The 26,166-nt window shown below is 41.3% G+C and overlaps 1 protein-coding gene across 1 annotated transcript in view; it reads left to right on the forward strand.

The window, feature by feature from the left end:
* Window positions 1-26,166, forward strand: part of LOC129410035 (cyclic AMP-responsive element-binding protein 5-like) — a 67,407-nt gene that overhangs the window by 27,999 nt on the left and 13,242 nt on the right. The window contains exon 6 of the mRNA XM_055157112.1: window positions 12,878-13,001. Coding sequence (XP_055013087.1) covers window positions 12,878-13,001 — 124 coding nt within the window. The remainder of the gene's footprint in view (window positions 1-12,877; window positions 13,002-26,166) is intronic.

The following is a 26,166-nucleotide window of genomic DNA, read 5'->3' on the forward strand; positions in this document are numbered from 1 at the left end:
GGATTAGTGAAGGACGCCTAACGATCTGCTCCCTTTTCTTGTGAATGTTAAGTAAGTTCTCTATGAATGAAATCATGTTTGTTTTTAGGCAAACTCTTAAGTCCCGTAATAGTCTCATAAACCGCTGGATCAGAAGTGTAACGTCACTGTTGTACGCTGCCTCTCTCTGTGTGACCTAAACTTAGTCCAAACCAGGAAGTGTTCGTTTTCATGGCCTGGAACGAGCACGAAAACTCAGTCAAACGTTACAAATACTAGATTTATGGCTCGGCTTGTCGTGATTATTACTGTGTTGTTGGGATGGGACAAGATCTACTACTACAAGAAGAAGTAAAAATGATCCCATGAGCTTTTTTAATCTGTGTATCATTCATTCATTCATTTTTCAAAATAAAACCAAAAGTAAGAAAATGTAAAAAAAAAAAACTATTTTCTTCATTATTTGTCTCCAAAACCAAAATCAAAAACTGTACAATGATTCTTTTTTTCAGTTTTAAATTTTGTGTTTAAATGAAAAATGGAATGACTTAAACTGTGATGCCGGACTGAACCAGGACTGAACCAGGACTGAACCAGGACTGAATCAGGACTAAATCAGGACTAAACCAGGTCCGGGACCAGACCTGACCCGGACCTGGACTGAAACCAGGACTTAGACTGGGACCAGACCAGGACTGTGTCTGGAACCAGGTCCAGAACTGAGACCGGTACTGAGACCGGGACTGAGACCCGGACCAGACCACAACTGAGACCACAACTGAGACCGGGAACAAGACCGGGACCAAACCGGGACTGAGACCAGGACCAGACCGGGACTGAGATGAGACCGGGACCAGACCGGGACCAGACCGGGACCAGACTGGGACTGAGACCAGAACCAGACCAGGACTGAGACCGAGACCGGGACCAGACCAGGATTGAGTCTGGAACCAGGTCCAGGACTGAGACCGGGACTGAGACCGGGACCAGACTGGGACTGAGACAAGGACCAGACCGGGACTGAGATGATATCGGGACCAGACCGGGACCAGACCGGAACCAAACGGGGACTGAGACCAGAACCAGACCGGGACTGAGACCGAGACCGGGACCACACCACCAGGTAGTGGGCGTGGTACATGGAGGTACACCGTCCACCCACTTCTCCCGACGTGAGATATAAAATAATAACAAATATAAAACAGTTACAACTTAAATGTCAAACTGACTGTCGGCTCGGGCTCGGGGCTGGGTCCTTGTAGACCATCTGGTGACCGCAGGCGAAAGGACCAGCTCAGAGCTCCCTGCCCCACGAGGCTCAGCGCACCATCGCCCGATCACGACTCCGTCCTCCATGTGCTGCCTCTAGACGGAGGCGAGTAAGACCAGTGCGCAGTGGACCGGGTGCCACCAATTCTATGCTGTCCTCTGCGCACTGGATCCATGCAGGGAAAGTAAGAATGCGCAGTGGACTACAGGTCCGTGCAGATCCCGGTGTTCGACCATAGACACGCACCCCCAATTCTGACTCACTGTGGAGCAACACGTTCGCACACTGGTACTTGCTCGGATCTTCGTGTATTACATTCTCTATATTAACCATTGTTGGCAAAATATCAAATTCAGAAATGAGTCAGGACATCATCAATGACGTCATGAATCGCTTAAAAAATCCCCACTATGTCACTGGCCGCCACCATGATTTAGGTTGTATTATTTTGTACAAAGGTGCCGATCTTGACAGTAAATAGGTTCCGTATGGACTTTAAATATATTTTAAAGCCTCCAGAGAATCGGTGCAGTGTGACTTGTTGGTGCACATGAACATTGAACATTTTACACACGTGAACCAACTTTATGTCATGTTTAAAATGCAAAACGTTCCCCATATTCTCCGGATATGGAGTGAATAATGAATGAATAATGTTCTGTAAAGAGTTTTTGTGACATACGTCTGTGAAAAACGCTGTATAAATAAAAAACTTGCGTACTTTTAGTTACTTTGACATTAAACCGGAAGTGCTACCACATAAAAGCTCGATTTAGGAGCGTTTAGAGACAACAGTGGGCGGAATTAGGTGGATATCGTGCTTCAGAATTCATTATCGTAACGAGCTTTCTTATGGTCTGGTTCTTATTTGGTAAAAGTGATGGAACCCAAAGCCCGAGCAGCAGCAGCAGCAGCGGCGGCGGCGAGGGCCTGTTCAGGGTGTGAGCGCCGCCCACGCGCTCATATGCACAGACATACAATATTTCAATTTAATGCAGCCGTTTCTCAGTCTGTCCCAGCCGGTCTCGCCCATGCTGTTTGGGAGATATTAGCCTGGCGTTCTGTCTGGCACTCTCTGGCATTTCCCCTGGGTAATTTATCACCGCTCTAATGAACTGAGAGAAGAAGAGGAGGGAACCAGGCTCTGGCAAAGACTGACCAAGTACAAAGTCTAAAAAACATCAAGTCCACCCACTCAAAGCCACCGCCAGCAGCTCCGCCCTGTGAGCCAACTATCAGAGCAGAGGACCAGGGCTGCCTTCAAGAGCTCGGGAAAACACAAAACTCAGAAAATATTAGAGATTAAGTTGGGTTCAAGAGCTCGACAATATACAAAACTCAAAAACCATTAGAGATTGTGCTGCGTTCACGAGTTTAGGAAAACATAAAATTCAAACAATATTAGAGATTGTGCTGTGTTCAAGACCTCGGATATTCGCAAAACTCAAAAAACATTCAAAACTGCTGCGTTCATGAGCTCAGGAATATATAAAACTCAAAAAATATTAGAGATTGTGCTGTGTTCAAGAGCTCTGGAAAACATAAAACTCAAAAAACATTACAGATTGTGCTGTGTTCAAAAGTTTAGGAATACACAAAACTCAAAAAACATTAGAGATTGTGTCACGTTCAATGAGCTCGGGAAAACATAAAACTCAAAAAATATTAGAGATTGTGCTGTGTTCAAGACCTCGGATATTCACAAAACTCAAAAAACATTCAAAACTGCTGCGTTCATGAGCTCAGGAATATATAAAACTCAAAAAATATTAGAGATTGTGCTGTGTTCAAGAGCTCTGGAAAACATAAAACTCAAAAAACATTACAGATTGTGCTGTGTTCAAGAGCTCGGAAAAACATAAAACTCAAAAAACATTAGAGATTGTGTCACGTTAATGAGCTCGAAAAAACATAAAACTCAAAAAATATTAGAGATTGTGCTGTGTTCAAGACCTCGGATATTCACAAAACTCAAAAAACATTCAAAACTGCTGCGTTCATGAGCTCAGGAATATATAAAACTCAAAAAATATTAGAGATTGTGCTGTGTTCAAGAGCTCTGGAAAACATAAAACTCAAAAAACATTACAGATTGTGCTGTGTTCAAAAGTTGAGGAATACACAAAACTCAAGAAATATTAGAGATTGTGCCGCGTTCAAGAACATAGGAATTCAAAAAACTCAAAAAACATTCAAAACTGTGCTGCGTTCAAGAGCTCAGGAATCCATAAAACTCAAAAAACATTAGAGATAGTGCTGCGTTCACGAGTTGAGTAAAACAGAACACTCAAACCGTAGAGACTATAAAAACATTAAAAACAGTGATGCACCTTGGGAATCCATAAAACTCTAAAAACATTAGAGATTATGCTGCGTTCAAGAGCATGGGAATCCCCAGGTTTTAGGTCACCATACCAGTTTGTGCTGTGTTCAAGAGCCCAGGATCAGATACCGGTGCCTTCAAGAACACAGGAATCCACAACACTCAACCCATAGAGACTGTGCTGCCTTCAAGAACACAGGAATCTGTAAATGCGTGTCGTATTCTCCACCAACTTCATAAATCTGCCGACAACAACGACGCATTAGTGACACACTGAGCAAAACTAACATTATTGTCATGAATAAAACAAAAGGAACTTGTTCACTCAGACTGATTCTACAATTAAAATTAAAAATTGATTTCATGATGTCGATGTAAACAAATTTGTGCAGTTTGAAAGCTCGACATCTTTAGGACCATAACTGTAGTTTTGTTCTCCTTTAAGTTTTGGTCTTTCTTCTCTTTGGTCTTTTTCTCTAGTTGTGGATAAATTGTTTATATTAGAATGTTTATCCTTTGTGGAACCTTATAGGTGAGTTTCAGCTGACGTCATTGTTATTAAAAGCCCGCGTTGCTGCTGGGAAATATTTTGTTCAGAGGCAAGAAACACGGTAGCGTCAAACACAGTGCGTAACCTCGCGTATTTATCCCCGATAATGGTAAACTTCCTGCTGCATTATCGGATGCACAAATAGAAACACGGAAGAAGGAAAATGTCTTTTTCGTATTCCGAGTGAAAAGAACCGCTAACGGTGAATTAAACGGCTTTCAAACATTCCGCAGAGCAAACGTAGAAGATCCTAACAAACCGTGGACTCAACAAGTTCAACGACACATTGAGACTCTTGGAGGTTTTCATCTTTTCTGCTGTGAATGGCCCAGGAGTTTCCACCAAGTCATTGTGGATGTCGCCAAAGTGAATATTTGTCCAGGTAGTTGGTGATTCTGACCAGAAATTTGGTTTGTTCCACCTTTTGTCAGGGTTGAAAAGGGTGATTTGTCGTCCGTCGATGCTTATGACCAATTTCTGGTCAAATGGTCTTGGGTCCTCTGCCGTTAGAGTGGATAAATAACCGGGATCAATACCCTTTACGTGCTTTCTCGCTCCGTCCGTCATGTTGAATTAGTGTTTCTTGCGACCGACCAAAATAATTCCCAACATGCAACGCGCGCTTTTGTCAACAATGAAACTCGCCTGTTGGTTGTAGATTTGGGCAGCTTTATGAAGCTGCTGGAGAATACGACACATTTACACACAGATTTTACCACAGAAAACCATTAATCGGAAGTTCTGCAAACCTGCGGCGGGACACTTCGGCTGTTGTGAAAAAGATCTATTGGTCCTCAGTGTTTTTTCACGATCTCAGCCTGAGCAACAGACTCCAGAGAAAGTCACATCAGGACACAGGCAGAAAACACCTGATAATCGCAGTTACGTTTTTATTTTTTTAACGTACTGTTACCAACACAACTCAGCACGGATTTAAGAGAGGTTCTCTGTCTGAGCGCCGTGTGCTGCAGACCCCCGACTCAGAGAAATACGACGTTAGAGCGAAGAGCTACGGTATATTCCACACGGCCGACTCAGGATCACACGTTTGAGGGAAAATGTGGTCAAAAGTGTGTTCGCTAATGCCAAATTGTCGTGGAATTTCTACTTAAACGCAAAGGTTATTGATGTAAAGAGTTTCAGAACAGACAAGACACATTTTGATCAAATATCTGGGGGAAAAAATCAGGTACAGGTTCTTTAAATCACTGCAAAAATGCTATACTCGCTGAAAAGAGTGTATTAACATGTTTTATAAGTAGGCCTCAGCAAAAATACAAAATCTTAATCACGTCAAATGTTACACCCAAAGCCAATTTAATGAATTCAAAAGTAATGTATAGCACAGTTTAACTGGAAATGTAAACGAAAGTGCCACATCTGTTGTACAAACGAACACTTCTTTCTACAGGAGCAGGACACGAGTCTGTAAAGTCCATGTTTATTCTTCTTCCTTTCGAGAGTCTTATTCTAAAAAAGAACCAGTTTCAGTTCAGTTTGTCAGTTCCTCGAGTTTACGATTTAAAGAGCTGAACTGAAAAGTAAAGTTCATGTGATCAGCAGCAGTAAAATAAAGTGTTCAGTGTAAATCTCAACTGAAAAAATCAAACCAAATACAAACCTGAAATGTATTTCCACTGCCAGAGCTTTAATGTTTCTGTTTGATATAAAAATGAGAATCTCAGTCAAAAACAGTAAAAACAGAAACAGAACACACAACCAGAAAACAGAACACAACCAGAAAACAGAACACACAACCAGAAAACAGAACACACAACTAGAAAACAGAACACAACCAGAAAACAGAACACAACCAGAAAACAGAACACACAACTAGAAAACAGAAACACAACAACCAGAAACACAGAACACACAACCAGAAAACAGAACACACAACCAGAAAACAGAACACAACCAGAAAACAGAACACAACCAGAAAACAGAACACAAACCAGAAAACAGAAAACAGAACACACTAGAAAACAGAAAACAGAACACAACCAGAAAACAGAACACACAAAAACAGAAAACAGAACAGACAACCAGAAACAGAACACACACCAGAAAACAGAACACACAACTAGAAAACAGAACACACAACAGAAAACAGAACACAACCAGAAAACAGAACACACAAACTAGAAAACACAGAACACACAACCAGAAACAACAGAAAACACACAACAGAACTAGAAAACAGAACACACAACCAGAAAAACAGAAACACACAACTAGAAAACAGAACACACAACTAGAAAACAGAACACACAACCAGAAAACAGAACACAACCAGAAAACAGAACACACAGAAAACCAGAAAAACAGAAAACACAACCAGAAAACAGAACAAACCAGAAACACAGAAAACACACAACCAGAAAACAGAACACACAACCAGAAAACAGAACACACAGAACAGAACCAGAAAACAGAACAACAGAACACACAACCAGAAAACAGAACACAACTAGAAAACAGAACACACAACCAGAAAACAGAACAGAACAACCAGAAAACAGAACACAACCAGAAAACAGAACACACAACCAGAAAACAGAACACAACAGAAACAGAACACACCAGAAAACAGAAAACAGAACACACACAACTAGAAAACAGAACACACAACCAGAAAACAGAACACAACTAGAAAACAGAAACACACAACCAGAAAAAACAGAACAAACAAACCAGAAAACAGAACACAACCAGAAAACAGAACACAACTAGAAAACAGAAAACACACAAACTAGAAAACAGAACACAACCAGAAAACAGAACACACAACCAGAAAACAGAAAACACAACCAGAAAACAGAACACACAACCAGAAAACAGAACACAACCAGAAAACAGAACACACAACTAGAAAACAGAACACAACCAGAAAACAGAACACACAACCAGAAAACAGAACACAACCAGAAAACAGAACACACAACCAGAAAACAGAACACACAACTAGAAAACAGAACACAACCAGAAAACAGAACACACAACCAGAAAACAGAACACACAACCAGAAAACAGAACACACAACTAGAAAACAGAACACACAACCAGAAAACAGAACACAACCAGAAAACAGAACACACAACCAGAAAACAGAACACAACTAGAAAACAGAACAGAACAACCAGAAAACAGAACACACAACTAGAAAACAGAACACAACCAGAAAAACAGAACACAACTAGAAAACAGAAACACACAACTAGAAAACAGAACACACAACTAGAAAACAGAACACACAACTAGAAAACAGAACACAACCAGAAAACAGAACACAACCAGAAAACAGAACACACAACCAGAAAACAGAACACAACTAGAAAACAGAACACAACCAGAAAACAGAACACACAACCAGAAAACAGAACACAACCAGAAAACAGAACACAACCAGAAAACAGAACACAACCAGAAAACAGAACACAACCAGAAAACAGAACACACAACCAGAAAACAGAAACACAACTAGAAAACAGAACACAACCAGAAAACAGAACACACAACCAGAAAACAGAACACACAACTAGAAAACAGAACACAACTAGAAAACAGAACACAACCAGAAAACAGAACACACAACCAGAAAACAGAACACAACCAGAAAACAGAACACAACCAGAAAACAGAACACACACAGAAACAGAACACAACCAGAAAACAGAACACACAACCAGAAAACAGAACACAACCAACCAGAAACACAGAACACAACTAGAAAACAGAACACAACCAGAAAACACAGAACAGAACACACAAAACCAGAAAACAGAACACAACACAACCAGAAAACAGAACACAACTAGAAAACAGAACACACAAACAGAACAGAAAACAGAAACACAACCAGAAAACAGAACACAACCAGAAAAACAGAAACACACAACCAGAAACACAGAACACACAACTAGAAAACAGAACACAACCAGAAAACAGAACACAACCAGAAAACAGAACACACAAACCAGAAAACAGAACACACAGAAAACAGAACACACAACCAGAAAACAGAACACAACCAGAAAACAGAACACACAACTAGAAAACAGAACACACAACCAGAAAACAGAACACAACCAGAAAACAGAACACAACCAGAAAACAGAACACAACCAGAAAACAGAAACACACAACCAGAAAACAGAACACACAACTAGAAAACAGAACACACAACTAGAAAACAGAACACAACCAGAAAACAGAACACACAACCAGAAAACAGAACACAACCAGAAAACAGAACACAACCAGAAAACAGAACACAACCAGAAAACAGAACACAACCAGAAAACAGAACACAACCAGAAAAACACTTTAGTGCAGTTTGTCAATTCCTAGAACTTTTTTTTTTTTTCTTCTTTTTTACTTTTCTGAACAAAGCAAGTTGCGAAGACATACACAATTATGATTATTATTATTATTACCTCCGCCAAGGAGGTTATGTTTTTGCCGGCGTTTGTCTGTTTGTTTGTTTGTTTGTTGTTTGTTTGTTTGTTTGTTTGTTTGTCTGTTAGCAAAATAACTCAAAAAGTTATGGACCAATTTTGATGAAATTTTCAGGATTTGTTGGAAATGGGAAAAGGAAGAACTGATTTCATTTTGGGGCTGATCCGGAAGAAATCCTGGATTCTGGATCACTTTGAAATTTTAGTAAACATTGTGGTAAATGGGGCCAAAAATTTTGTTTCTCAATATCTGGGTTAATTATTGACCAAACCCCATGAAATTTGACTCAGGGATGGACAATGGGATCCTCTTTCATATTCCAAATTGAAAGATACGAGACAAATATTTATGGAAAACACAATTAATATGAGGGGGACTGTAGTCCTTGGCGGAGGGTCTGCGCTCTCTGAGTGCTTTTCTAGTTAAGAATGTGATCGCTGACACTGACTTCTCGTGGAAGAAAATAGAGACCAGAGGACGTGGGGATGGGGGATCCGATGAAGAGCGATGGACGGTGCGGTGGTGCCCCCGAAAGCTCTTGGTGTGGTACTCGCTGTGTGTAATGTGCGTGCGGAGCGACGGCTCTGACACGTTGCGTCTCTCGTGGTCGGCCAAAGTCTCGCTCCACTTGATTCACTGAATGATTTTGCATCAGCCGAGTGTGTTGCATTTAAATTTCAGACTCGTGAAACTCCAGTGATGAAACAGTTCAGTGTTGCAGTCTTAGAAATGACTTTGTCTGTGTCGACTTCGCCGTCTGAAGAACTTTAAAATGAAAACGTCTGTGTAAAAGTTCCTCATCCTTCTCCATGTTTGTTTATCCCGCATTGTTTCTCTCTGTTTCCTGTGAGCGCCGCAGCTGTAAGAAACATTCTAGTCTCGCTTACGATGGACTTTTTCAAAATAAAAGCCAATTTACAATAAAAAAATAAATAATAAATCAGCGTCAAGAGGAGAAAAATAATTGTCAGCGATAATGACACAAAATGAACGCGTTAACGTGCCCGACCCTGCTCATAAGTATCGTTTTTATGAGGTCGCCCTCCCATTGCTCTCTGCGCTAAGTCACTCCCCCTTCAGAGCACTATCACAACACAATCACCGTGTATCCCGCTGTTGAAACTCCTGCACATCTCATCAGGTTTGAGAAATCGTCGCGCACATTTTTGCGTCGTGTTTCTGAATGTTCATGGAGAACTGTCGAGTGGGAGAATATAGACGGCGTAAGCTTGTGGGCGGAGCTTCGTACATACTCGTACTTACAGCAAATCGCAAGGAGGGTTTGACAAGGGCCTCGCAAACATACATGGACGAGTCTAAAACCTCTTCAGACGTGTTTTTTTTTAACGAGAGAACAAAGTTATAACACTGTAGAAAGCGAAATAAAACCGAAACCGTCTATAAGTTTTTAAAAAATTCTCGTATATTACATTTTGCCTCCCGCCCTCGTCAGGATTCCAGAGCTCCGGGGCAGTTGGAGCAGACTCTCCACAAACCCAGGAGGCACTTCAGGTTACATAACATCAGTCACACTGATGACCAAGAGAGTTAAAATTAGCTGCGGCCATACACAAGACAAGAATACACGTATGAAACTGTGTAATGGTTTTCAGGGTCAACTGCGCGATCGTACTCGCACTAGTAAAGAATATTTTCGATTTAATTTACGCGTAGAAGAGATTAAAGTGCGTATGCTTCGTGTTTTTGTAATTCTGACTTGGTTCGGCGGAGAGTACGGTCAAAATTTATCATATTTTTACATTTACACGTGGCAGAAAATATAAAAATACAAAAATTAGAGCTGAATTTGAAACAAAATCTCTTTATCTATGTCATCAACACGGAAAACTCCATCCAAAACGCACTTTAAACGATAAGTGTGGCACAGTGGCATGAACATTCGCCCAACAACAGGAGGGTTGTCGGTAGAGATGCACCGATCCAGCTGTTTTGGCTTCGATACCGATGCCGATTAAGTCAAAGATGTTGATTTTGTGTTCTTATGTACTTTAACTTCTTCAGTTCTTTTTAAAGACAATACAGTAAACTTACCTACCGCAGTACTCCTTACTCCTTACGATATCGATACTTTGACCGTAAGAATCTGCTGATACCTGAGATTAACCCAAACCAGTACAGGTGGAAATTGTCATTTATTGAATTTAAACAGACATCTTTTATTTCGCAAGAGATCCAATTGTGTTATGCAACTGTGTTATTTATTAGTGCTGTCAAAAATATCGTGTTATTAATGAGTTAACGCAAAAATATTTTACTGCAAACTAGTTTTTCATAAACTGTGGTCACTGCTCTAACGTTAGACAAAAAATAATAATAATAACGATTCAGCTGTAAACATGAAGCAAAACAATTTCTATGAAACTGAGGAGCTCTGTCAGGGCGATGATGTTATTCATAGAAGGAAAACACGAAATAAACTCTGCTCCAAAACATACATCAAATCCGCACTGACCTTCGATAAGAACTGTGACAGAGACAAAAGTTAACGAGGATAACTGGTATATTAAGCTTTTCCCGAACCCCGTAGGAAGAAGGACAATAACGTCTTTCACCTCGATAAAATTCACCAAACATTCTCTTTGTTGCGGCTTTAAATCCTTGATCTCGAGAATCGTTGCCAACACAGAATGTCTGTCTCTTCTCTGATCGCCCGGACTCTCACTTCGGTTCGGTTCTTACAAACTGTCTAGAAAACCAAAAAAAAAACGATTCAGCTGTAAACATGAAGCAAAACAATTTGTGTGAAACTGTGAAGCCCTGTGTGTGCGCTGATGTTACTCATAAGAGGAAAACATGAAATAAATAAACATCGCTTCAAAACACACGGTGAATCCACGCTGACCTTCAATAAAGACTGTGACCGTGACAGAAGTTTTACAGGTTATTTTCCAGCTGTTTTCTCTGCTCTGAGCTGTTGTTATCTCCATAAACTCACAGAGGAGCAGGACTCATATCTGTCTCATTATTTAACAGATATTTCTGCCGCTGGACTTATTTTCTCCACTAAAGCGTTCGCGCTGCTGCCACATGTAAACAAACAGCGTCGTGTGAGGACGTCATCGACCTCAGAACAGCAGCGTTGGGACAAACACATCACAAACACAGATGCATAAAAAAAAAAAAACATTTCCACAAAACCTATCCACTTTTCTATGTTGATAAAACTATTAAAATGATTATTCAAGGGACAAAAATGGTTTCCACAAGCATTAGGATTCGTTCCCTCGACAGTAGGTACTTTTTTTATTTAACCAAACGCTGCTGTTTGGTCGTGACGTATGTAATGCACCAAATCTTACAAGAAGAAGGACAATAACGTCTTTCCAATTGACAAAATTCACCAAACATTCTCTTTGTTTCGGCTTTAAATCCTCAATCTCGGGAATCTTTACCAACACAGAATATCTGTCTCTTCGCTGATTGGCTGGTGCCCGAACTCACACTTTTGGGGGTTTTGCGAACCATCTAGTGTTTTCTGATTCCTGATCTAGTCGCTGGAGAGAAATTCAACTGAGCGGCGGCGCTTGTTGGCACCAGCCTGACTACAAAAATGTGCGATTCATTGCGAGTTAACTATGACATTCATGAGATTAATTGTGATTCAGTATTTTATTTAATCAATTGACAGCACTGTTATTTATCCTTCAACTCACGACTGAAGAAGTTTGTATGAATAAAAGTTCAAACACGATGAGACGTTCTAGGCTTAACCGATATTACGCAACCGATACCTGATCGTTATTGGCACTGATACTCGATGCCAGTATCACTTGTCGGGTTTCTTTTGGTCCTGTCGTGCCGTTGCTTTTGGTTTGAACAGTCTTATCCGTGTTTACCTGTGTTTCCATGGCAACACAATCCTGGGTCTGGACGTGCTGTGGTTCTGCTCTAAGCTCAGAATGTGCACAAAGACACACACATACACACACACACACACACACACACACACGCACACACGCACACAGAGCAAGTATGAGCTCACAGGAGATGAGCTCACAGTGAGGCTTGTGCGGAGGCCAGGGCACCCATGGGTGTCTCCTCTCCTGCTGGGCGACCTCCTCTGCTTTCGCTCACATGTCAGGGTGTCATGTGGCCTTCTCATGTACAACTGCCTGTGTGTGTGCAGCGTGTTTCAGCGTCCAAACAAACGCGACAACAACTCAAACTTTAAAGGTCCGATATCACACAAAATGCCTCTGTGAGGAAGTTGTGCGTCGGTGAGAGGTTTTGGTGCCGTGTCTGACTGTGAGTGTGTTGTGTTGTGTTGTGTTGTGCCCAGGCCGGTGCCCAACCTGTCGTCCCTGCTGCACATGAGGAGCAGACACAGACAGCCTCTGCCCGCCTCCCTGCCCGGGACCCTCCCCGACCCCGCCATGCAGGGGGCGGCGGCGCACCACATACACGTGAGTACCACAACGCACAAAACACAAACACACACAACACACAAACACACAAACACATAAACACACAAACACACAAACACACAACACACAACACACGCACAAACACATAAACGCACGAACGCACAAAACACGCACAAACACACAACACGACGCACAAACACACAACACAACGCACAAACACACAAACACACAAACACACAACACAACACACAAAACGCACAAACACACACACACACACACAAACACACACAAACGCACAACACACAAACACACAAAACACACAACAACACACACAAACAACACACAAAACACACAAACACACAAACGCACAAACACAAACACACAAACACAAACACACACACACAACACACAACACAAACAAACACAAACACACACGCACAAACACAAACACACAAACACAAACACAAACACACGCACAAACACACACACAAACACACACAAACACACACACAACGCACAAACACACAAACACACAAAACACACACACAAACACAAACGCACAAACACACAAAACACACACAAACACACAAACACACACAAACACACAACACGCACAAACACACAAACACACAAACACACAAACGCACAAACACACACAAACACACCAACGCACAAACACACAACACAAACGCACAAACGCACAAACGCACAAACACACAAACACAACGCACAAACGCACAAACACACACACAACAAACACACAAACACACAAACACACAAACACAAACACACAAACACACAAAACACACACACAAACACACACACACAACACAAAACACAAACACACAAACACACAACAACACACACAACACACAAACACACAACACACAACACAAACACACGCACAAACACAACACACAAACACACAAACACACAAACACAAACACACAAACACAAACACACACACACAAACACAAACACACAAACACACAAACACAAACACACAAACACAACGCACAAACACACACAAACACACCAAACACACGCACAAACACACAAACACACAAACGCACAAACACACAAACACACAAACGCACAAACACACACACACACACAAACACACAAACACACAAACGCACAAACACAACAAACGCACAAACACACAAACACACACAACACACACAACAACACACACAAACACACAAACACGCACAACACAACACACCACACACACAACACACAAACGCACCAAACACAGCACACAAACACACGCAAACACACACAAACACACAAACGCACAAACGCACAAACACACCAACACACAAACACACAAACGCACAAACGCACCAACGCACAAACACACAAACGCACAAACACACAAAACGCACAAACACACGAAACACAGTACTGTATTTTTTGGACTATAAGTTGCACTTTTTTTCATGGTTTGGGTGTTTCCTGCGACTTAAACTCTGGTGCGACTTATGTATTAAAATGTTCAGACCGACAGCCGCGAGAGGCTCTAGTCTTGTGTGTCAGTTTTCTGCGCATGTGGCCTGTTGCAAGTTGTGAAATATGCAGCAGAAAACGGGAATCGAGCAGCAGAAAGAAAGTTTGGAATGAGCGAGAAACTTGTGAGTGACTGGGGGGAAATGGGAATGGAGAACACAGCTTCAGGTGCACACAGATGCACCATGCAACTTTCCTGGAAGTCATTGGATGGATCGACAAATCCTGGACTTCAGTGACAACAGAAGTTGCATGGTGTTGCTCAGAAGTGACACCGAGGATGAAGAATTCAATTGATTTAGTGATTTGGAGTGAGATGGAGAGTTTGTTAAACGTGCATTTTGAGATAAAATATCGGTTCCTGGTCCCCGATTTTATAAAGTAAATTCCTCCCAAAAAGTGTGACTTATAATCTGGTGCAACTTATATATGTTTTTTTCTTCTTCATTACACATTTTTTGGCTGGTGTGATTTATATTCCAGAGCCACTTAGTCCAAAAAATACGGTACTTTCATGTTCATCTATAGGACTAAAGGATGTGACACGACGCCAATGAAGAGATCAAACTATAACTCATACACTTTTACACTTTATTATTTTACAAAGTCAAATACTTTAAAAAAACACACACATTATGCATTCTTAAATCCACTTTTAACCAGCTTTTGGTCACCTTGGGATCAGTATTTCACACGTTATAACTTATAATAATGTCTGCATTTGGAAAACATAAACTTCACCACGGTTTCCAGTGAGGCCTTTAGATGCTGTCAGCCGCTGTGAGAAAGTAAACAAATGAAGTCCTTAGAATCCTTAGAATGAGTCTAGTGTTGTTTTCTGGGCTTAAAAACTGCACAGGAGAAGTTCGGAATTTTACCTATAACGCAACAATCCTGTCAAAATGTCAAGTGAGAGTTTTTGAGGCTCAGAGAAGATGACTTTGGATTAATAGATTCATGAAACGAGTGTGAATGAAGCAAAATACAACTCCAAATTGATCTTGCAGCATTAGGATTTATTGGCTTGAAGGTAGACGGGTACTTTTTTTTATTTAACCAATCGCTGCTGTTTGGTCGTGACTTAATAATGCGCCAAATCCCGTAGGATAAGAAGGACAATAACGTCTTTCCTCTTGATAAAATTCACCAAACATTCTCTTTGTTCCGGCTTTAAATACTCGATCTCGGGAATCGTCGCCCACACAGAATGTCTGTCTTCGTCTACGTCCATCTCGACGCTTTGTTTACTGTTGTGTTGTTCAACAAAATGGACACAGACGCCACGAGTTTGACGTCATGACTTCACAACTCTACAACTTCCAGGGTTTTTGTGAACCGTCTAGTGTTTTCCGATTCCTGACCTATTCGCTGGAGAGAAATGAAATGATGCAGAGGCACTAGGTGAAAGACAGAGGAGGGAGAGAGTGCATTTATATGAATTGTCTGAGGGGTAAAGGAGGCAGGTTTAAAGTAAAATGCATTTGAAGTGTGAAGTACACGTGCCCGCCTCTGCCCTCTGCTACACCGCACGCTCTGACATGCTCCTCCATCTTTAATACGTCCAGATCTTTTTATCTCTCATCACTGATTCATGCGCAGGACAGAAAGGCCCGAGTGGAGCTCAGGTTTGTCTGGGACAGCAGAAGCCACTTCACACCAGGTGTTTGGAGGGGAGGTGTGGGCTCTAAAAGGTTGTGCCCTGATCTGTGCCAGCCTCTGGGAGAGTGGATCTGCTGGAGGTTCACATGGAGCTGTGTGGATGGATCAGGCGTCTCCTCAGCTCTGTGCTCCTCTGGGTCTGGGTCTGGGTCTTGGGTGTGAGCTCCAACCCTGAGGCCCCATTCACACTAGTTCGTTGTGGATGCAGTGTTCGTCCACATTAATCTGACTGAAAACGGCTCCAGAGACAAAACGATCTGGTGCCTCCAGCTCCCATGAACTCATCTGAGTACAGATCTGATCCGGCACCGTGTGGACGCCTGAAAACACTGATACTCTGTCTAGGGATGGGCATTAGATGAAATTTTTTAATCGAGCGTCGGAAGAATTAACGATCGATTATCGATTAATCATTAACGTTTTTATATTAAAATGATCATTGTTATTATTACTATCTGCATAAATAAATTCAACTTTACAACATATAAACCGTAACGACTCTAGAGCCACATCAGCCCGTTTGACATTATAATGTGTTTAATTCAGATTTGCGCAACTTTCACAGAAACAAAACTTAAAACCACATCGCTAATTTGCATAAACTAAGTGAAGAAAAAAAAAAAACAGCTCTTGTGTCGCTGATGTGGTTCAATTTCTGTCGGATTAAAAGACATGACTCAGGTGAATACAGGTTAGTGTGACCAGATTTGTGTTTGTCAAAACCAGGACAGCGTACGGGGGGAGGGGGGCGGGGCCTCGTCATCCACATTGAGCGACTCTCACCTGGTAAAACTTTTTCATGTTTTCGTGTCCTGGTGAACTTTTTCCCACTGGACACAGAAACATATGTGCTGCTTTATACACTGTGCACATGGACTCACACTTGTCCCGACCAGAACGGAAAACGTGGAATTTCTTGTACAAATCATCGTTAAATCCACATTTGTGCTTCGGTTCGTTACAGACTGACCCACTGTTTGTGTCTCGCTCCTTCTGATGCAGAGACACATGTACACACCTGTTTGGTCACACTACACACAGAAACCTACATTTGGTTTGTCGATTAAAATGAACGTAATTGATGAAATTCTTAATGATCAATTATCGATTAATCGACCTAACTCTGACGTAGGAGCTCTAGTTGTGTCCTTATTGGGACACATCACTGTGACTTGCGCCTTTCTGATTCTCTGGGTTCGTGACATCGGAAAACAGTTTAAACAAACCAGAGACAAACGGGAAACAGCGTCGCTAGAACTACTCACACAGAACAGACTCACCATCAGCAGAACACCCCTCTGTCACAGAAAGAACACTCATATTCCACTGAGTCGTGTCCTTCAGTCCGACAGAAGCTGAACCACATCAGCGAACAAGGAGCGAGCTGTTTTTTTGAGCGCTTAGTTTATCCAAATGAGTCATGCGGTTTTAAGTTTTGTTTCTGTAAAACGTAAACAAATATGCTTCAAATCTGTGTGGATAGGGGAAGACTTGCAGGACACAGAAACGACGTGTCTGGATGCAGATCATTTCCGATACGGTGATACAGTGATTCGTTTCAGTATAAACGTAACCTGAGACTCACTGGTTCTAAGGCCGGTCCGTCCTTGAGCGACTGTCACGATGGTGAAGATTAGGGCTGTAGTCTTAGTCAATGAAAATTTGTATTTGTCGACTAATCATTTTACTTAGATTAGAAATTAGGACTTCTATGGAACGACAGCTGAAAAGGAGAAGTGAGTGAAAAAAAAATTAGCATTTGTTCTTTGTTTTTTTTTTTGGTATTTCTCTGTAAAAAGTCAGATTAAACTCAAGATTCACAAGCTGAATGTGTTTTTTTTTATATATAAATACGTTGTTTCTGTTCTGTTCTGAGTTGCTTTTAGTTTTACGAGTGCAGTCTGGGTCAGAGATACGTAATAGTTTTGAGAGTTTTTGCCGCGCCCCCTTTTAGTCGCTCGACGGGACATGTCTTTAGTCGACCACAGCCCGAGTCTGAGTGATGTCAGTTACTTCATTGTCCCTCCTGTATCAGATCCTTCACCATAGCACAGTGTTCTGAGTAAAGACCCACACACTGAGGAGCTTTGACACACACACACTCAAACACACATGCACCAGATAAATGCTCGACTCTTCTCCACAACTGGAATTAGAAAAATATCAGAAGTTGGGAGTTAAAGTCTGACGGTGCGGAGGAGATGGAGAGGAGAGGTGGCTTGTGCTTCTACAACGTTTTTAGGCCGACAGAGAACCTCGCCGGTGAAGGTTCCTGCATCTAATCTCGAACCGACTGATGTGTTCACGCCAAAAATCAGAGCGTTCAGGAACCGAAAAGTTGCATTAAAAGCGAATTGTGACGACAAAGTAGACGTCAGGTTCATCCGAGTCACACATGGTAAAATAAACAAACAAAGCAAATATGTGTGTGAAAGAAATCAAGTGACAAAAAGACTGTGCAGCAGTGGTCAGCGGAGGAAACCAAATATTTCTTTGCCCGATGAGGTTCCATCTTTGGATTGGGCATCGCTGTCGTTTTCTCCACAGCAGATGTCGTAGCAGAGCTTGGAGCAGATAAATAATGGTGTACAAATGTCGATGATGTGATCCATGATTCTTATTTTCCTCGCTGTGACCTCCGCTTTCATATGGCCTTGTTTTTATTTGGTGACAAATCCACTCCCTCTGTCGATGACGCATCCTGGGTTCACGTAAATGGTTTGAGCGCGGGTCATTCACCGGTAAGTAGGGTTGGGTGGTAATACAGTATTATGTTATATTTTATTGATACCTACATTTATTTGCTCAGCACAGAATGTGTGGCTGTAGTTTCAGTTTAATGCGATCACGATTTAAAACTAATAATGTTTCTTTTAACTGTGTGGGGAGATGACGTTCGATTAGTTTCATTCTGTTGTCACATGACGCTCATGAGGGAGGCCAAGACAATATGGTAAGTCCGGCCACGAGTGTGTTGGTCCCCCCCCAAAAAAATATTAGTATTTCTGCGATTTGGCAGCATTTTTGCTTCAGGCCACATTTGTTTATGTTTTACAGAAACAGAACTTAAAACCACATGGCTCATTTGCATAAACTACAGCGCTAAAAAAACAGCTCTTGTGCACTGATGTGGTTCAGCTTCTGTCGGACTAAAGGACACGACTGGAATATGAGTGTTCTTTCTGTGACAGAGGGATGTTCTGCTGATGGTGAGTCTGTTCTGTGCGTGTATGTGAAACTTTCCAGAGATTATACGTCGCTTCTTTTTTTTTTTTTTTCTTATTTTATTTATTTGTAAAGGGACAGTACATATTAATGAACATAAAAAATGTAAATATGTAAAGATTATAGCCAACGTGGCTAATTTCCATCTTCAGTCCCTCGGCAGGTTGATGTAAAATCATCTATAGGACGAGGAAAAGTACAGCAACAATCACACAAAAGTACACAACACCAGCACACACACTGTACACACAACACACACACTGTACACACAATTAGTTTCATACAGTTCATTTGAAGTTCAAAGTCAGAAGTTTAAGAATTAAGTCAAGAGTTAAACCAACAACCCCTCAAAATAAAAGAAAATATAAATTGCTTATACACATAGAGCGTACAGCGATGTGGCTTCGTATCTTACCAAAGTCGTACTAAAACACTTTGGTAATAAGGTAATACTGTATACCCCGGAAAATCCTGAGAAGGTTTAACAGTATAAAAATTTGGATACTGCCCAACCCTGCCAGTGAGCACTTTGGTTCCCAGTGAAACCGGTGTGAGAACTGGCACCGACATCGTTCTGCCTGAAAACAGTTAAAGTGAATCACAGCGGCGTGAGGTGTTCAGGTTTGGGTCCAGACTGTGTGGGAGAAAGGACAGTTTTAAGTTCAGACTCATGACATGTGCTGCACACGTGAGCCTCGGCCCGGAGCTCTGGGACTGAAAGTTTAAATCGTGAAGTTCGATGTCCCCGTTTGGTCTGAGGTGAAAGGACCTGATGATTCCGGCTTCACTCGTGTCAGATTTCCATAGAAGCTCAGGTCAAACAGTGAGTGATAAATGCAATAAGCTCGGTGTGTGTCCTCGTGTGGCTCACGGTGACACAGTGACACATAAATCATGTTTTATTTTAGCTCTTCTCTGTTTGGCTCCTCGTCCGAACACAACAATAACCGGCTCCTCTGCAGCGTCAACACGACTAAAGGAAATTATGAACCCAAGTCACTGCGATAGGGACGGTCCCATTTGTTTTTAGTGTTTAGTTTGGTGTTTTTTGAGCTGATACCAATAACCGATATTTGCCGATACCAATGTTAAGATTTTAAATCACAGCAAGGCCCAAAAATGTATGTTACGTTACAAAAAGTTTCACAAAATAACTTCACTTATCGATATCTGACTTTTCAGAGATTTTCATCATGTTAGTTTCCTTCTTATTTAACCTCTTGAAGTTGTATTTACAGTGACTCACAATCTTTAATCGCTTATTTTCAAGACGCCATTTTGCAGATCAACCCCCTTTTCAACTCCACTCGTACTTCACTGATCTGTTCTTACTTCTTTCTCCAGTTTTATTGTCTTAATCGTCGATATGTGTAGGATTTGGCAACATCGCATCATCATTTTGGTACAAATGAAAAAAGAAAATCAGCAGCTATCCATAGAAGGTGCTGACAGCTGCACAGCGCTTGGTTGTGATGACGTTTACGGCGATGTCAGGGCCTCCTCCCGGTGAGACATGCCCGGAACACCTCCCGAGGGAAGCGCACAGGCCCCTCAGCTGCTCCTCTCGACGTGGAGGAGCAGCGGCTCTACTCCGAGCTCCTCCCATGTGACTGAGCTCCTCACTCTACCTCTAAGGGAGCGCCCAGTCACCCTGCAGAGGAAATGCATTTCGGCCGCTTGTATCCGCGATCTCGTCCTTTCGGTCGTTACCCAGAGCTCATGACCACAGGTGAGGGGAGGAACGCAGATTGACGGTAAATCGAGAGCTTTGCCTTTCTGCTCGGATTTAAAACATTCAAATTAAAACCTATGTCACATATTATAACTTTTCTGGTGAAACGTCCGTCAGTTGCTTCCATGAAGATTTGTTTGGAATGTCCCACAGTATTACATTACACAGTCTACTTTACATTTATTACCGTATTTTTTGGACTATAAGCCGCACTTAAAACCCTGGAAAAAGTAGCATATTCACAGTTTTAGCTGTTTAGCCTCCACAAAATATCAAAATAAATATCGTACCATGAGATGTATATCGTGAAAATATCGTACAGAGAGATTTGGATACTGTTACACTTCTAATTGTGAGCTTTCCCACAATATCACAATAAATATCGTACCGTGAGGTTCATACCGTGATGATATTGTATCATGAGACTTGGATATTGTTACACCCCTACAAATTTGCCATGTGGCTTTAAGTTTCGTTTCTGTAAAACGTAAATAAATGTGGCAAAGCTGCATTAAACACATTATTACTCAATGTATATTTGAGTCGACCTCGTAGGAAATAAAAAAAAACTAAATGATCCATCCACATTCACTTTCATAATCCACATTCACCAAGACAAAGAGCCAACGCCGGGCGATTTACGCCACGATCTGCCAATTTCATGAATGTCTGGGCTAAAGGCTCAGTCTCAAGTGTTGTTCGTTTATTTCACTCAATGTGCTTTATAATCCGGGGCACCTTATGTATGAAAACAGACGAGAGAATTCAACATTATCGATACTGCGCCTTATGATCCGCTGCGCTTTATATTCCGAAAAATATGGTAGACTACAGGTGGTTTTATGGCTCTAAAATACCTCAAAAAACAACATTCTGACTGTGAGCGGGGCTGCCTCTCCACAGATCTGACCTGTAACTTGGTCTGGTTTGGTTTCCATGAAGATTAAAAGGGTCGACACCATCTTGTGAAACATTCCAGCCAAAGCAATAACACGTGCACGGAGAAAAGTACCAGAAAAGCTCCACAGTGTACCTTTACGAGGGGGTATTAGGCGTGCGTTCTCGTGTTTACCCTCCTGGAGCGCTTCTCGTGTTCAGGTCACAGTTTCTCCTCGGGGGACGTGTCGTATCAATAATAGTTAAAGCCGTGCGTGCATCAAAAGCAGCTTCAGGTCCACAGCTGTGAAGTGGACACAAAACACTCATCTATACAACATGAGCAGATATGGAGGAGAGGTGGAGACCAGAGCCGTGGAGACCAGAGCTGTGGAACATCTCAGCAGTCAGGTCATGCTATGGATGACCTGCTCCTGAACCTTTCACGAACCTACATGTGCAAGGGAAACATCCGTACTTATTGAAGAACACATATTACAAAAAACTGACTTTATTTTAGAGCTTTTTAGCGTTTTCCCTCTTCAAAACACATGACCGTTTCCAAAGTGCTGCACAGACAAATTAATACAATAAAAGAAAGTAAATCATAATTAAAAACAATAAATAAAAAGTTAAAATGCATAAAGACACAGAGGACCACACAACTCGCACGATGTTAAGAGCTCTCTTGTTTTATTCATCCTTTAATCCAGAGTCCTCTTCTAAAATAGTTTTGTATTTTGCCAGTTTAGTTGCGTCATAGGTAAAACTCTGGACTTTTCCTGCACCAGGCTTTCACATAAGGACTCTTTTTTTCAAATTCTTTCAAGTGTGTTTTCCAAATGCAGACATTATTTAAGTTACAAAATGTGAAATACTGATCCCAACGTGACCAAAAGCATGTTTAAAAGTGAATTAAAACCACAAAAATGTCCTGTATTAAACAAAATTGACTCTTGTGAGCTTTTAGTCGTGTTATAATGCTGTTACCTCCTCAAAAAGTCGGAGACCTGGAGTTTTATTTTGTTTCATTTGTGCCCATTTCATTCATCAATTAATCCAGAGTCCTGTTCTTTGAGCCTCAAAAATAGTTTGAATTTTGCCAGTTTAGTTGCGTCATAAGTAAAACTCTGAGCTTTTGCCGCATATTTTTTAAGTCCATAAATCAAAAACACGCCTGTAGTTGTATTTTGTTTCATTCACTCTTGTTTCATTCATCCATTAATCAAAAAATTCTCAGTTTGTATTTTGCCAGTTTAGTTGCGTCATAGGTAAAACCCCGGACTTTTCCCACACAGTTTTTAACTCTATAAACCATCACCAGACTCATTCTTCTCGTTCTTTTTAACGTTCACATAAGCTTTAGTTGTTTTTTTTCAATTTTTTCAAGTGTGTTTTCCAAATGCAGACATTATTTAAGTTACAAAATGCGAAATACTGATACCAACGTTACAAAAGGCATGTTTAAAAGTGAATTAAACCCACAAAATGTTTTTTATTACACAAAATTGACACAAAAACAGAATTGGAGTTGTATTTGCTTCGGTCTCGCTTGTTTAATTCATCCAGAGTCCTCTTCTTTGAGCCTCAAAAATAATTAGTTGCATCATAGGTAAAACTCCGGACTTTTCCTGCACAGTTTTTAAGTCCATAAATCATCACCAGGCTTTGACAATAGGACTTAAGTTGTTTTTTTGTTTTTTTTTCAATTTTTTTCAAGTGTGTTTTTCCAAATGCATTATTATAAGTTACAAAATGTGAAATACTGATCCCAACATGAAAAGCATGTTTAAAAGTGAATTAAAACCACAAAAATGTCCTATATTACACAAAATTTACTCTTGTGAGCTTTTAGTTGTGTTATAATGCTGTTACCGCCTCAAAAACACACCTCAAGTTGTATTTAGTTTCATTCTCACTTGTTTAATTATCCAAAGTCTTCTTCTCTGAGCCTCAAAAATACTGTTTGCATTTTGCCAGTTTAGTTGCGTCATAGGTAAAACTCTGAACTTTTCCTGCAGTTTTTAAGTCCATAAACCATCACTGAACTCATTCTTCTCATTCTTCATAGCTTTCACATAAGGATTTCAGTTGTTTTTTTTCAATTTTTTCAAGTGTGTTTTACAAATCCACACATTATTTAAGTAAAAAAATGTGAAATACTGATCCCAACATGACCAAAAGCATGTTTTAAAAGTGAATTAAACCCACAAAAAGGTCCTGTATTACACAAAATTGACTCTTATGAGCTTTAAGTCATGTACTTATGTTGTACCTCCTCAAAAAGTTGGAGACCTGGAGTTTTATTTGTGCTCATTTCATTCATCCATTAATCCAGAGTCCTCTTCTTTGAGCATCAAAAATACTCAGTTTGTATTTTGCCAGTTTAGTTGCGTCATAGGTAAAACTCCGGTCTTTTCCTGCATAGTTTTTATGTCCATGAACCATCACCGGATTAAATTTTTTTCATTCTTCAAAGCTTTCACATAAGGACTTCTGTTGTGTGTTTGTTTTTTTTTTCTCATTTTTTCAAGTGTGTGTTCAAGAGTGTGTTCATTTTTTCAAGTGAACATCTCCTTTTTTTACGTTTAGTTTACTAGAAATTGGCAAATCCAGGGCTTGAAATCATCCACGTGATTTTTCACTAGAATAATTTGGATAATTTCAGACCTGGAATTGCCAAACTTTGAAGCTCCAGCTGTTGTTTTAACCCCGTTCGAACTTCTTTATTGTCGAGCAATTCACTAATTCACTTTAAAACTACCATTAAATGACATCACGAGGCGGAACGGAGCATTTAGAGCTCCGGTGACGTAGACCGGCTAATAATAAAGGATTACTCAAAAACGTGTGAACGAAACAAAACACGGCTCCAGATATGTTTTTGATGAGGTAACCGCGTTCTAATTGTAACGAAAAGCTCGCAAGAATCCCATTTCGCGTAATTTCACCCCCGGGGACCTTTAATTCTTCAACAACCTGCGTCAACCTGCAGCTGAAGTTACCTGTTACCTGCTTCGTTACATCACCCTCCCCCCCCTCCCCCTTTAACCCTCGCGCCTTCCCCTTTTAATCCTCCCCGTCCCCCCGTCCCACCGGCGCGTAACCAGATCTGTGTATCATAACCCCATTACGAACGGCGCACAGCGGGCTCATTGTTTCCCCGGCGGTGTCTGAGCGGAGCGGGCCTGCAGACACAAATAACATTGGAGTGTGTCATCTCGGGGCGGGGAGGGGCCATGACGTAACGCCGCTCTGTTTCTATGTAGTAAACACAGCGCGGCGTGATTGGCAGGCGGGCGGCGGGCGGGGAGGGAGGGAGGGCGAGGGCAGAGCTGGCACACACGCACACACATGAGCTCATCGTTGGCACCGGCTGAATGGTGGTGGAGAGAGAGAGAGAGAGGAGAGAGAAAGAGAAGGAGGGGGGGTCTTAAAGAGGCAGGGTGCAGGCTGCAGGGTTTTGCTGTGTGTGCATAGTGTCATTGCATAACTTTTGTAGTGATAATCTCGCATAACACAGGATTACGAGTGTGTGTGTTTGGAGAACTGACGTCACCGCCGCAGCCTCTTTTATTCTCCTCTCGTTTACTCGTACGTAAACAGACCCGGGCCCGACCCAAACCTAGTAACCGTCACTGTAATTACGCAAGGAATGTAACAATATACACATTTCCCGTTACGATATTTTTACGAGACGAATGAAATTGTGAATTTTAAAGTAAAACGAAAAATAAGAAAATGACAAAACAACAGTTTTCTTCATTATTTGTCTCTAAAACCAAAATGAAAAAGGTGAGAACGATTAGTTTTTTCAGTTTTTGATTTTGTGTTTAAATGAATAATGGAAAAAACAGATAACGACCGTTTCCCATTTCAGTGACTTAAACTGTGATGTCGGACTTTTGCACCACATACGTACTGAACCACGACCAAATCAGGACTAAAACAGGTCTAAACCAGATCTAAAACAGTCTCAGTCCTGGTTTAGTCCTGACTAAACCAGGACTAAACCAGAACTGAACCATTAGTCTAGTAGACTGTCAGGTGATCAGGAAACTGGGACCAAACCGAGACCAGACTGGGATCGAGACCGGGACCGAGACCGGGAATGAGACCAGTTTAGACCTGGTTCTGTCCTTGTTTAGTTCTGGTTTAGTCCTGTTTTACACCTGGTTTAGTCCTGGTTCAGTCCGACATCGC

The sequence above is a fragment of the Boleophthalmus pectinirostris genome, unplaced genomic scaffold (genome assembly GCF_026225935.1).
Source record: "Boleophthalmus pectinirostris isolate CB_2022bp ecotype Guang Dong unplaced genomic scaffold, ASM2622593v1 HiC_scaffold_21, whole genome shotgun sequence".
NCBI lineage: Eukaryota > Metazoa > Chordata > Actinopteri > Gobiiformes > Gobiidae > Boleophthalmus > Boleophthalmus pectinirostris.